Source organism: Hyperoodon ampullatus (assembly GCF_949752795.1).
Source record: "Hyperoodon ampullatus genome assembly, chromosome: 8".
NCBI classification, from domain to species: domain Eukaryota; kingdom Metazoa; phylum Chordata; class Mammalia; order Artiodactyla; family Ziphiidae; genus Hyperoodon; species Hyperoodon ampullatus.
Genome location: NC_136921.1, coordinates 77,141,041 through 77,156,293, shown reverse-complemented (window position 1 = coordinate 77,156,293; position 15,253 = coordinate 77,141,041). Strand labels below are relative to the sequence as shown.

General features: G+C 36.5%; 1 protein-coding gene across 2 annotated transcripts in view; it reads right to left on the bottom strand.

Moving 5' to 3' along the window:
* Positions 1 to 9,592, bottom strand: part of PSMD14 (proteasome 26S subunit, non-ATPase 14) — a 92,877-nt gene extending 83,285 nt beyond the window's left edge. For both annotated transcript variants that reach the window (XM_079709854.1, XM_079709853.1), the window contains exons 1-3: positions 9,297 to 9,592; positions 2,789 to 2,924; positions 455 to 506 (exon numbers count right to left, since the gene is read on the bottom strand). Coding sequence is in view for 1 of the 2 variants with exons in the window: in XM_079709853.1 (XP_079565979.1) it covers positions 455 to 502 (48 nt within the window). In the remaining variant the exon portion in view is untranslated. The remainder of the gene's footprint in view (positions 1 to 454; positions 507 to 2,788; positions 2,925 to 9,296) is intronic.
* Between the last annotated feature and the right edge of the window lie 5,661 nt (positions 9,593 to 15,253).

Sequence of the window (15,253 nt, the reverse complement as noted above, 5' to 3'; positions counted from 1 at the left end):
CATCCATGTATCATAATTACTAGAAGGAATTTATCAGCGTTAAGATTGTACATACAAACATTCTATGGGTTTTCTGGATCTTGCCAAGAGTATGCCATGTTTACTTTTTCATGTGTTACTTTTAAAGTCTACATTGTAAACCCAGAAATAAGATACTTTGAGTCTTTTTTTTTTTAACCAAAAGGCAAGTTTGATAATCTCGCATATCCCAAAAGTTTAAATCAAAGCAAATAGAGAAAATACTTATTCCTAGGAAAAAATTAAATTAAGAAAATAGAACATTTTCTCCACAAGTTATTTAGTGTTGGAATACAGTAACCAGCAGTAAGGGAAGCTTCTTACCATAAGGTTATCTGTGAGGCAATTTTCTTGGGACTGATTTTTTTCTCTTTGGATAACTAGTGAAAGGCTTATAGTTTACACACAAAGAAACACATAGAGTCTATATACTAACCTGGCCCAGTCCAGGCATACCTCCTCCAAGTCTAAGAAGTCTGTCCATATTTCTAGAAAACAGAAACAAAGAAAAACGTTCCTAAGCACAAAAGTGTTTACTCAGTTGCTATCTACATAATTCACCTTCAGTCACTCAGTATGTCAAAAATATTGGTGGTAATTACAACACAACATCAGACTTCCTGTTAATTAACACCACATATTAATTCAAGAAGCTGTCTTCCATGCTAATTAACAGACCTTATTTTACTGCTTTGGTTTTGGGTTATCCCCAGTTTTAAAGACAAGCAATCTTAGCATACTTTCAAAACTTTGCTATCATTAAGTTAATTATATTTTCTTATTGTTACCTAATAAAGTACCTGAATGAGGAAAAAGTGCCTGAAATGCTTATCGTATGAATGATTGAATTTCCTTCAATTTGTCCAGAGTGTACAAATAAAAATCCTCACTTTTAAATTAAATTTTAACATCCTCATTAGTAAGTTCTGTGCTAATTAACTTACAGCTTGTCAGTTATCATCAAAACTACATGTGAAAGACATTGTGAGCAGATTATGGATCTCTGAATTAGCGTCAAAGGCTTTTTAAAAACGAACTCATTATACTAAAAGAAATATAAAGTAATATTGCATTAAATGCATTAAGATAGTGTTCTAGAATCCACACAGATAGTTTGCATTATTTCAGATACTGTAAAGATATACATCTTTTTCACTAAGGAAATTTGGCTGCTGTTCTCAATTACAATTTTAGAGTTAATCAGTACCAAGAGAATTAACTTTGAAATATCAATCTGATTTGTTTTTTATGTCTGGAATAATTATAGAAGATATTCTTATAAGCTTGAAAAATTCACAGAAGAAATCAAAGGAAAAAACAACAAGAGTACTAATATGGTCACAAATACACAAAAAGGAGTAATCAAATTATAAACATTAATATTAGTACAACTAAATACTTTAAACATGACAATGAGGCTTTTTTTTCTACTTAAAAATTGCTACTATGCCTTAAAATTCCTCTTCTTCCTAGGTGTATGCTTTAGAAAATGGTATTACCACAAATTATATTCTAAATTAAATGCTAACAGATTACTTTAGTCATTTGTCCATGTTGTTTCACTAGTTAGAACAGCTATACAAACTTTTCAATAATGTACTTATGATCACTACATTACTGCCTAATTATATTTGTTGAATCCTGCAAACAATTTAATCCTGTGAATATTTAACAGTGTTGGTACAGCAAACTTCATTCAAGTCCATATTTAGAAAAGCGCACAAATGATACAGCCATGGAACCTGTACAAAGTGAACACACCACCAAAACCACCACCAAGATGAAGAAAGAGAACCCTGTCAGCACCTAAGAAACTCCCGTATCCCCTTCCTAGTCTCTACCACCCTGCAAAGGTAGAATTCCAACTTCCAACAGCACAGATCACTTCTGTTGCTTTTGAATTTTATGTAAACAAAATAATATATGTTGTCTGGCTTGTTTCACTCCACAAGTTTGTGAGACTGACAACAGATAAACTCATTTTAAAAAATGAAAAGGCATATAAGAAAACTGGATAGTCCAAACAAAATTTCCACTTTATAACCTTAACTCACCCTCCTAATAGCAATATTTACAAATAAAATCTCCATCAAATTCTCATTAAAATTCCTCAACTCAAATATGGCATTCGATACATATCACTTTTTAAAGGCTGTAGACTGAAAACAAAACAAAACCCTGTGTATTTTAAAATATAAAATACGTTTATTCCTCTACAATATATTATCCCCTTCAAAAAAATTATTTTGGCCCAGTTCAAGCTTACAAACATAAAGAACAAATGGGGAAAAAAAACTTTAGACATTCTATATATTCCAGGCCGAAGTCAATTCCCAGCTGTGTTCAGTTTACCTATTCCCCCTGTGTTGTTTCTGATGACTTTACACAGACTCCAGATGCTGTGAATATACATGAGCAATGTGAGGAGCAGAGGGAAAGAAAATCTGGCAGGTCAAATTTGTGTTTTTAACAAAATCAGATGTCTCAGCAAACAGGAAAAAATTTAACAAACTAAATATTTTAAGATAATAAGGTTTAATAAAAATACTAACATTTGGAATGAAATACATCGATAAATGTTCTAAATCATACTACTTTAAAAAAAGTTTCTAGAAAGCAGACAAGGACAAAAATGCTAGTTATCTAAATGAATTTCATGAGCCCCTCAATCTGGGCTTTTCATGTGTGCTCAAACTGATACATTTTCATAACATCTTTATGACATATCCTGTAAGGATAGATAAAAGTAAAATATATTCTTAATGCTCACCTGGTCAGTAACTACAACTCTTGCGGTGTTAAGCTTCAATTTGTTGAGTTTGACAAATTTCTTCTTAACTCAAGCTCTTGCTAATACTGGCAGGTATAGTTTTTCCCAAGTTTTTATTTTTATTTTTTTTTCTCTCCTAAAAAAAAGTAAATAAGATGTAATTATTTTGAGAACTAAGGAGGGAAATATACCAAGAGCTTTAAAAGAAGCAAAATTCCTAAAACAAAATAGAAATCAAAATTGATTTTTAATTACCATTTCCTGAGAGTATAGAATGAAATACCATCCAAGGGAGCTATAGAGCATAGTGATTACCCCTGTATCCAAATTTTGTTTCCAAAGTTTCTTTTTTGAGCTGTTCTAATTATATGTAAAGATTGACATTTCATGACTTTCAGTCTTTCTAGAGGTGTTTTAAAGAACAAAGAAGATTTATTCATTTTTTAAATAGAACAAAATTCATCCTATTGAGCAATTACCATATAGGTTCATTGCACATTATTAGAAATCTATAACATATTATGGAATCTTAGTGGTTAATTTTCCTATATCTTTAAGGTTTGTTATTTCATTATCCTAGGAATTACTTTGTCATGTCTTAATCAGTTATTCCCAACGATGCCAAAAAAGACTAAAATAATAAGAAAATGGAAGAATGGTAACAATCATCCCAAATGATGCAATAGTGAAATACATTACAGCCATTGCATCATCCTTCAGTTTTTATTGTGCTGCCCAAAGCACTGCTTCATCTTTCAAAAAGATATAAAAGACTGGAGACATCATCTTTGTAGTCTTTTTTTTAGCTTTCATTGAATACAGTTGAGAATTCAGAATTCTTCCTTTTCCTCCCATAATGGCAAAGAGAAAACTGACAGAGAAAAAAAGTTTCACAATTATTAGAGAATCACAAGGTGGATGTAAAGAAACAAGTAACAGCACTCTAATGATAACAAAATTGACATAAGCTAAGGTTTCTTTGGCACTACTGACATTCAGAACCAAATAATTTTTTATTGTAGGGGGTTGTCTTGGGCATTATAGGATGTTTAGCAGCATCCCTGGCCTCTATGCACTGGATGCCACCAGCTGTGATCATCAAAACTGTCTCCGAAGAGGGAACCCTCCTACCCTGTTGGTGGGAATGTAAACTGGTACAGCTGTTATGGAAAACAATATGGAGGTTTCTTAAAAAACTAAAAATAAAGCTACCATATGATCCAGCAATCCCGCTCCTGGGCATATATCCGGAAAAGATGAAAATGCTTAATTAGAAAAGTTACATGTACCACAATGTTCATAGCAGCACTATTTACAATAGCCAAGACATGGAAGCAACCCAAGTGTCCATCAACAGATGACTGGTTCAAGAACATGTGGTACATATACACAATGGAATATTACTCAGCTATAAAAAAGAATGAAACATTGCCATTTGCAGCAACATAGATGGACCCAGAGGTTATCATACTAAATGAAGTAAGTCAGACAGAGAAAGATAAAAATTATATAATATCACTTATATGTGGAATCTAAAAAATAATACAAATAAATCTATGTACAAAACAGAAACAGACTCACATAGAAAACAAACATGGTTACCAAAGGGGAAAGGGGGTGGGGGAGGGATAAATTAGGAGTCTGGGATTAACAGTATAAACTACTATACATAAAATAGATAAGCAATAAGGATTTGCTGTATAACAGAGAACAACAGTCAATATCTTGTAATAACCTATAATGGAAAATAATCTGAAAAAATACACTTATATAACTGACTCACTTTGCTGTACACCTGAAACTAACACAATATTGTAAATCAACTATACTTCAATTTAAAAAAAATGTCTCCAGACATTGCCAAATGTCCCCTAGAAGGGCAAAATCATCCCAGTTCAGAACCACTAATATAAACAAAATCTCAGACCACTGACAATATCCTATATCAATTTTCTCAAACTTAAAAATTAATGACTGTTGGAAACAGTTTGAGAGCTCTTCAAAAAGCTCAACACAGAATTACCACATGACCCAGAAATTCTACTCCTAGGTATATATCCAAAAGAACTGAAACAGGTATTCAAAACAAGAACATGTACATGCATATTTATAGCATAACTATTCACAACAGCCAAAAGGTGGAAACAGCCCAAATGTCCATCAAAGGGGGTAAGGATAAACAAATTCTATATACACATACAATGGAACATATGGAATATTATTCAACTATAAAAAGGAATGAAATACTGATAATTGTTACAACATGGATGAACGTCAAAACATTATGCTATGTGAAAGAAGCCATGAACACAAGGTCACATATTGTATGATTCCATTTACATGAAATATCCAAAATATATAAATCCATAGAGACAAAATGCAGGTTGGTGATTGCCAGGGGCTGAGGGAGGGAATAAAATGGAGAAACTGCTTAATGGGTAAGGGATTTTACTTTAGAAGAATGGAAAATGTTTTGGAACTACATAGAGGGGGTAGTTGCACAACATTATGAATGTACTAAATGGTACTGAACTGCTCACTTTAAAATGGTGAATTTTGTGTTATGTGAATTTTACCTCGAAAAATTACTTTTTAAAGGATCAATGAGTTGAACAATATATTTCTAAGACTAGAAAGGAAATATGACATTCTCATCCAGTTAGTATTCAACAAGGAGTTCATTATACACTATTTTACAACAAGAACCTGTTTTTATAAAGAGATGACATATTCTGTTATCTTTTATGATGTTGATACAGTTAATAAGTGGACAAATGCTGAAGTATACACAAAGGTGAGAAAAAGGAAAGAATGTAGAAATTCTTAAAAATCATTGGATTAACTCTAATTGGTGTTTATAAATCTAAAAATAAAAATGTTTTATAAGCAAAGATGATGGACATCTCCACTTCAACAAAATTATAAGTTTGTTTTAAAAAGTACTGCATCAGGGAAGATGAAAAATGTCTGGAGATGGATGGTGGTGATGATTGCACAACAATGTGAATGTACTTAATGCCACTGAACTGTATGCCTAAAAATGGTTAAAATGGTAAATTTTATGATATGCATATTTTAACACACATAGACACATACAAAGTATTGCAAGTGCAAGTAGAACCAAAAGAAAAGATAAGCTGGGGCCTATTAGAGACATACTTAAAATGTGGAACCGATCTTTATAAGATGGATATGTTCCAGGTTCATCGATGATGGATGATGAGCAGTTAATTACATTCCAACAATGCTGTGCATTTCAGGTACATACACCTTTAAATGACTTAAAGGTGTAAGAAATTTTAAAAGGTCTACTGGACCCAGATGGTAAATGGTGATGACTTTTTTCTTGGTATATGAGGTTAAGAGCTATGAGTCTACAATCTAAGTGCCAGGGTTCAAATACTGGCTCTAACACGTTTTAGCTCTGTATCCTTGGGTCAGTTTCCTCTCTCAGGCTCAGTTTCCTCATCTGGAAAATAGGGATAATGATAGTATCCACCTCATAGAGGTGTTTAGATAATTAAATAAGATAATGAACATAAACGACATTTAACACAATGCTTGGCACATAGCAAGTAAACAATGATGGCACATAGCAAGTAAACAATGAATGCTAGCTGCTGTCATCAGCACCACCATCCTGAGCATAGCTACAGTTCATCCAGCATGAGTTCTTCTTCCCATAGAGTTTGCCATTTAGTGAATTTCAAAACACGGCATATTTCACAGTACTAAATGAATCACACTGGAGAAAAGGGACTTGCATTTTGCAGAACTTCGCAAAGGGGTTCATAAAAATTAAAAGTGTTACACTAGAACATAAAAGAATACTTCCAGTGCTTAGAAATAAAAGCAATGCAAAAGGTCTATGGATCTAAACCAAGTTTTTACACCTATCAAAAAGCAGAGGGCTCAACAGCCTATTCATGATATGATTAACTAAAACATTATGAGATAATATGAATAAAGTGTTTATGCCTAATATGTCATACATAATGTTTAGAATCCTAATCGGTAAAAAAAAAAAAAAAAGGGCAAAATAAATATCAGTACACTCAAAAGCCTGATGATTTTCCACTTCTTCATCTCACAACTGAGCTAACAAAATCATGAAGCCCTTATCTGTTCAGGTTTTTCTACTGTTTCCTAGCTCATTTTTCATTTTTTACTCAACCCATGCTGCAGTTATATATTATTACTTCTCAGATTGATGCTAAATCCTTTAACTACTCCATATTTGTGATCTCACTGTATTTCTAATTCCTCTACTGTCTGATTTGTGGAAAGTAATTAGGAACTTCTTTCTCTCACTTTCTTAAAGGTTTTCTTCAGTGGAAAAAATAGAGTCAACGTTAAACTTAATTATACAAATAAGGTTTTGAAAGTAAGATTCCCCCCGTTTAGAACAGTGAGATGGAATTATCATGAATATCTTCTTGTGCTATCTCCTAATTACAGCACTGAAGCAAAATATTTATTAAATACTACCTTGTTTATAAGGTGATAGGGAAACAGAGCCACTAAGGAATTTAGTGACTTTCACTGAAAGAATTTACAATCTACCTGGGGAGGCATGATATAATCCCATAGAAAAAACATAAAGTGAAAGAATCGCAGTATTGAGCCGGAAAGGCTCTGGAGGCAATCAGACCTAGATTTGAATCCTGGCTTCATCACCTACCCTCTATATGATGTGAACAAGTTACCTTCTTTTAGCCTCTAGACTTCATCTATAAAATGAGAATAAAATCTTCCTTGAAAGTCTGTTGTAAGAAAAAAATGCAAAGCACCTAATATAGTGCCTGAAACATTCATAGGTACTCAGTAACTGTTGTTATTGTTATTTATCTTAGAGCCCGGAAAGATTATTTAATCCAATTCTCACTTTACAGATGGGGATACCAAAATATCATAGAACAGAATATAAGTGTCAAATGAGTGCAACAAACTGGGTATATGACAAGTTCATGAGTACTAAATCACAAGTATTCAGGTAAGGCTTTCACAGGTAGACAATGACTTATGAAACAAACATTGCTATAAAATTTAAAACAATTAAATAGAAGCACAATTGCTCCTTGTTATTGATTTTCAAACATGGGTTCTGAAATTAGATATTAAACACAGGGGTTACAGACAAGTATAAAAAATAGAATACACCCATGTCAAACAGGTTAAAAATCCAGCTTTTCAATTAGAACAGCAATATAATATTTATCAAGACCCTTGAGGGAAAAAAAAAAAAATCTCCCAAACTCAACAGGTGAGGCTCCATTGAAAGATCATGACTTCAAAACTTTCTTCTGTTGGCCAGATGCAATTCTGTCCTGGGACGAATTCAAGACAATATTCAGGCTTCTCACTAAATACCACTTCACTAAACACATCTTGTAGTTAATTCTGAGCCACCACGTATCTTAATCTCTTCAAATGCACAATAACCCATTTAAATTTATATGTTTAAAAGAAACATAATTTAAACTTTAAATGAGCCAGTTGCTAGCTTTACAGGACAAGACTAGAAGGCCACCATTATATTAATCTTCTCCACTATAACTGTATTCAGTTCTTTTTAATTTCAACATTATCAGTGGCTGTCTTCTTGCTTACTCACAAACATTAAGTCAGCAGTACTAAATACTTTTGTGAGTAATGAAAAAATGATTTTCACTCTAGAAGTACATTTCTTGCTAATTTTTAAAGCCTCTTCCTTGCCTTTCCCAACTTTTGGATACCATTTTAATTTCAAGAATTTTTCCTTAGGCCACTAGGTTTATATTATTCAAACTCTTTCGAGAAATTTACATTTTTCTTCTTTTGCCTGACACAAAGTAGTGACCCCCTGGAAAATTAAGCTGCAAGATGTAACACACAGTAGCAGATTTCTACTTTATTGAAAACAGGAAATGTAATCAATTCATCAACAACTACTCAAGTGGGACAAACTGAAAGTTAAGTTAAAAGGCAGAGCAGGAATAACCATACTTTGTTTCAAAGAGTTTCAAGGTTAAAAAACAATGCACCTCTGGGGTTTTGTTTGTTTTTGAAGGCAGTTGAAAACCCAACACTATGAGAAAAGGGGTCAAGGCCTAAGGTTAACACAAGTGATAAAGCAAACATGCATTCAACGGGAAAGTTAATTTTATTCTCTCGCCCTTGTTTCCTGTCTGGCGGGAAGTTTTTCAACACAGGGGTAAGTTTCAACAGAACACAGACAAACAGAAGCCAAAACTAAGGGTCCTCTCTGAATAAAGAGGAGAGGCTCCCAAGATGTGGTGAATTCAGCGGAGCAGAAACGCTTGGAGGAAGGAGACCACATCCAGACCTAACTTAGTCAGAGACCCGGGGAGAGACAGCGTGTAGGACGAAGGAACCTGGACTCCACCCTCACCGCCCGGGACCCCAGTGGAAACTCGGCTGAGCAACGTGACTCAGGAAAGCACGGCGCTGGCAGCGGCCTAGCGCGGCTGCCTCCGCGGACCCCTGGGGCCTGCGTTCCCCGTCTTACCTGAAGGCGGGCGGAGCAGGAGGCCGCGGTCTGGGCCCTTGTCTTCCAGCAGCGGTGACGCAGCGGCGGCGGCGACAGCAGCAAGCTCCGACTCGGCCGGGCTCTGGCTCCGCGAACCGGCGATGAATCAGCCCGATTCCATTCAAAAGAGTCGCCCAGGCCTTCGCCGCGAAGCACTTCCGGGTTCACTGCGCCGCTTCGGCTTCCGTTTCCCCGACGGCCAATTGAAGACGACTCGGGAGTCGAGCGGGCGTCCCCGGAGGAGCGCCCGGGACAGACAACGCGGGCCGCCTGCTTCAGGCGTCCCGGCTTGGAGGGTGGGGCGGAAGTTAGCGCTAGGGCCGCTCCCGCCCCTCCGACATCCTCCCTTCTCTGCCCGCACCTCTCCCTCCCCAGTTCTGCGCGCCCGGCTGGCGCCGAGATGGAAGTGCAGGAATGCAAAGACCAGAACCCCTTTCTTCGTTTTGGTGTTCACCGCGGCCCTACTTCAAAACTAAAAGGTTCACTTGGACTGAGATTAACTTGGTCATCTGAGAAGCAAAAGAGAAAAGGGAGAGGTGTGAAAAGAGTGGAAAGCGGTCGGATGTTCTTTTCCATAGTGCAGTCTACCCACCTTATCTTTACCAATTTGCAAAGGTTGAATTTCAAGGAAAACAAACATTTCCCTAATGGTAAAACCATCTATTTTAAGCCCAATTTAATTTACAAGGTTTAAGAAATCATATACTCACGTTTCTCCAGGTAATTATCATCACCAATAACGTTTCACCCATTATCTGCTCTGCTAGGTTTTCAGAGAGCAAAACCGCCCAAGAAATAACTGACTATTGACAAGTTTATATCACATTTCTGTTTAGGGCAGCATGTTTACCAAGTCCCTCTCACTTTGTCAGACATGTTCCAAATGACTAGCATCTTTAAAGCATTCCTAAATCAAGAATGGTGATGAATCTACTGGATGGAGGGAAAGGATTGTGGCATCTGAATCCAAAACTGTTTGAGTGGCACAATTACACAGAATTTCCCACTCAAAGATCTTTATCTAAAAAATACATAAATTATTTCAATCACAGGTAATATTAATTATATTTGCTTCCATGTCTTTATGTTTTCCCTCAAACCTGTGCCTCCTCCCTTTTTTTTTTTTTTTTTTTTGGTAGATGACCCCATCCTCCATTTAGTTTCCCTAATCAGATCTGAGAATAGACAGACCTTACCTCTGATTTACCTGTTCGCACTGGCCTCCCAATGAAACACCCTGGAAATCACGAAGGGTCTAATCTGTAAATAGCTTTTCCAATCCACCACTCCTCTTTCTCCTTTCTCTCTACTCCAACCTTAACGGAAGCCTTCATTACTCTTTTCCTAGAATACTGCATTAATCTCCTTGATCTCTCTGCCTCCAGTCTGTCTGCCCATAATTCATTCTCCGCTTCACTGGCAAAGGTTCTTTCTGCTATACAAATACAGTTGTGCTCCTTCTTTGCTTAAAATTTCACCAGTGGCTCCTCATCCAATACAGAGGTCAAAAATCTCTCATCTTGGGCTTCCCTGGTGGTGCAGTGGTTGGGAGTCCGCCTGCCGATGCAGGGGGCACGGGTTCGTGCCCCAGTCTGGGAAGATCCCACATGCCGCGGAGCGGCTGGGCCCATGAGCCATGGCCGCTGAGCCTGCGCGTCCGGAGCCTGTGCTCCGCAACGGGAGAGGCCACAACAGTGAGAGGCCCGCGTACCGCTAAAAAAAAAAAAAAAAAAAAAAGAAGAGTATATACTGTATAATACCATTTTAATGAAACCCTAAACAAATGAAATCAAATATATATAATAGTTATGGAAAGCAGATCAGTGATTATCTTGGGGGTTCAAAGTGGAGTTATGTGGGAGGATTGACTGCATGGGGTGGGAAAGAACTTTTTGGATTGTCAGAAATGTTCTATCTCTTTATTGTGATTTATCAAAATTCATCAAACTGTACACTTAAAACAGGTACATTTTATTGTATATAATTTATACTACCATGTAGTTGATTTAAAAGAAGAAAAAAATCCTCACATTTGTTAGTTTATTACTTTCCTTAGTCATACCAAAGTATGACTCCTGTCTGAAATGTGCTTCCTTCCATCTCCCTTCCACACACTGTACCCCAATGTTTTGCAGTGTTAATACTAGTCATGTTGCTTACCCTACAATCCTACTCTATCATCCCTGTTTTACTTGTCTGCCTTTGCATCTAAATTTTAAGCTTCTTTTTTTTTTTTTTACATCTTTATTGGAGTATAATTGCCTTACAATGGTGTGTTAGTTTCTGCTTTATAACAAAGTGAATCAGTTATACATATACATATGTTCCCATATCTCTTCCCTCTTTCGTCTCCCTCCCTCCCACCCTCCCTATCCCACCCCTCTAGGTGGTCACAAAGCACCGAGTTGATCTCCCTGTGCTATTCGGCTGCTTCCCACTAGCTATCTATTTTACGTTTCGTAAGGTATATATGTCCGTGCCACTCTCTCACTTTGTCACAGCTTACCCTTCCCCCTCCCCATATCCTCAAGTTCATTCTCTAGTAGGTCTCTGTCTTTATTCCTGTCTTACCCCTAGGTTCTTCATGACATTTTTTTTTTCTTAGATTCCATATATGTGTGTTAGCATACGGTAGTTGTCTTTCTCTTTCTGACTTACTTCACTCTGTGAGCTTCTTGAGAGCAGTGGATATGGCCTAGCCATAGTAGGTACTAAAAATTGTTGTTGAATATTGGAGTAATATTTGTTCAAGTACTTTGCTTACTAAGATTACTCAAAAGGATCAGAAACATTTAAAATGCAGATACAGTCCCTCTTGAAATAATCACTTCTTTAAAGTTAAACAAATAAACAACAAAATTTATAGAATTCAAGCCACATATCTGATATGAATATTACATCTAATATTTAAAACATTCATTGTTTGGGTTAGTCCCAGTGTGGCTTTGGAGAACACTATATGCACAGAATTGTGAATTGTTTGATATGTTTCCTAAAATCATAAGTTGCCAAAAAGTTCACCTTATTAAATACATAATATACATGTGTCAGAGAGAAACTTTCCTGCTCATTTGGTATCTTCTGAACCTGACAGGATCGTCAAATGAATGAATAACTCTGGCTATTAGCATTAATACATACCTGTTCAAAATGCATCAACCTTATTATAAAAATTCCTTCCTTTTTGTAAAGAGCAATCCATGCATATACATATAACTCCTTTCAAACAATGTCTAACTATGTGTCTAACAAGAAATTGTAACAGTAGGTTTTCAGATAGCCTAACTTTACAATTATGAATATTAGAAAACAGCTACTGCCATTTGAATTTTTAAGAAATGTTTGGAAAAAATTTAAGAAACACATTGTTTTCTGTTCAAAATTCAAAATTAGTTTTAATTGTTATACCTACTTATAGTTTTTGAATCATGCAGTTTTTGAATATTATAAATATAGATCTAGTACAAGAAAAAAGAAAAATAGGCAAATATTTACTTTTTAAAGTACAGTGATTTAATTTAATGTATAAAGCCAATAGAATAATTGTTACTTCTGCCAGATGGTATTTTACATTTTGATAAAAAGATATATTCTTAATCATATATGTCAAGAAAAAGGGACCATATGTTGTTAAACACTTCCAATTTGTCATTTAATTTAAAAGGCACTACTGATATTGCCATAAATTTTTTTTGGTGATGTGGCCTAAGTATCCTTGGTGTCAATAAAATTTAATTTTCTCAAGCAATTTCCTTATTGCTCTTTGTTTGAGCAAATAATTCAACAAAGAATTTTTTTAGCATCTATAAAGAGAAGAGGCCATAAAGAGGATAAATCAGGGACTTCCCGGGTGGTGGAGTGGTTAAGAATCTGCCTGCCAATGCAGGGGACACGGGTTCGATCCTGGTCCAGGAAGATAAGCCCGTGCACCACAACTCCTGAGCCCATGCACCACAACTCCTGAGCCCACGCACCACAACTACTGAAGCCCGCTCACCTAGAGCCCGTGCTCCACAACCAGAGAAGGCACCACAATGAGAAGCCTGCACTCTGCAACAAAGAGCAGCCCCTACTCACTGCATCTAGAGAAAGCCTGTGCACAGCAATGAAGACCAAACGCAGCCAAAAAAAAAAAGTAATGTGCATGTTACCACATTATTAAAAAAAAAAAAAAAGAGGATAAATCAGAATCCAGAGTCTATATTCAAGTTACTACTGGGTAAAAAAGCATAACCTCTGTTTCCAAGAGGCCTCTAAAATTTAATTTACTGTATTCTAGCAAAGTAAGTAAAATATACAGAGTAACTCGAATGATTCCAAACTGATGTGCCTTAAGTTCAGAAACCCAGTGTATGCTAAAGATTTTTTAAAAAAGAGAGAGAATTCCCTGGCGGTCCAGTAGTTAGAACCCCATGCTTCCACTGCAGGGGCCCCGGGTTCAATCCCTGGTGGGGAAACTAAGATTCCACAAGCTGTGCTGCTGGGCCAAGATATATATATGTTTTTTTTAAAAAGGGGTAATTATTTATATTACAAAATAATTTTGCACAATAAAAAAGTTTCTAATGAAAGAAGCTATATGGAAGACACAGAAAATAGCATTCAATCTATAATGGGAAAAGGAAATTGGTATTAGATGAGAATTAAAACAAAGGTTTTATATGCCTTTGTTTCCTCTGCCTTTTGAAAAGAGAATTTGTTGATCCCACGTGAAAGGATTAGAAGGAAGGGTGACCAGTTCATAAGGGCCAATAATAATGTCTGTTCCCAAGAGCTAGCCTTGGAAAAAAACCTCATAATTAAAGCAGCATCAGTAAGAGCACCAAGAATGGTATGCTTCAGTAATGGGGAATAATTAACCATACACAAAAAGTAGGTCCAAAGGATCAAAGTACTTCTAAGTAACTGACCAGATTTAATGCTGGGATATCAATTTTCCCCAAGTTGATTCTAAAATTCATATGGAGGTGCTTCCCTGGTGGCACAGTGGCTGAGAATCCGCCTGCCAATGATGGGGACATGGGTTCGATCCCTGGGCCAGGAGGATCCCACATGCGGCGGAGCAACTAAGCCCGTGCACCACAACTACTGAGCCTGCGCTCTAGAGCCCGTGAGCCACAACTACTGAGCCTGCATGCTGCAACTACTGAAGCCCATGTGCCTAGAGCCCGTGCTCCGCAGCAAGAGAAGCCACCGCAATGAGAAGCTTGCGCACCGCAACGAAGAGTAGCCCCCGCTCGCCGCAACTAGAGAAAGCCCATGCAGAGCGACAAAGACTCAACACAGCCAAAAATAAATAAATAACATAAATAAATTTATTAAAAAATAAAAATAAAAAAATTGAATTCATATGGAAATGCAAAGGACTTAAAATAACCAGAACAACTTTGAAAAAAAAAAAGGTAAAGGACTTAAACTACCTGACTCTTAATATACAACTCCAATAATCCACCCTGTGGTATTCAACAGTTCTAGAATCAAATCCTGGTTCCACCTCTTACTTAGCTTGGGCAAGTCACCTAATCTCTGTAAGTTTCAGATCTCTTATCTGTAAAATCAAAATAGTAACAATCTGGTAGGATTATGTGACTAAATGAAATAGTGTATATGATGCACTTAGCACAGTACTGGGCCTGTATAAAGAATGTCAGCTTTTATTATCCACTCAGCCCCAGGCTCTATAAGACAGGGACTGTATCCATTTTGATTATCACTGTATTACTTAGGGCCTTAGAAGGAAATTGAGGTTCAACTATCTCAAGCAAAGAGTTAACAAGAAAATAGTTAACCATATAATTAAAAGAACTTTAGATATTATCAAAAGTCCAACACCTGGGCTTCCCTGGTGGCGCAGTGGTTGAGAGTCTGCCTGCCGATGCAGGGGACACGGGTTCGTGCCCCGGTCCGGGAAGATCCCACATGCCGCGGAGCGGCTG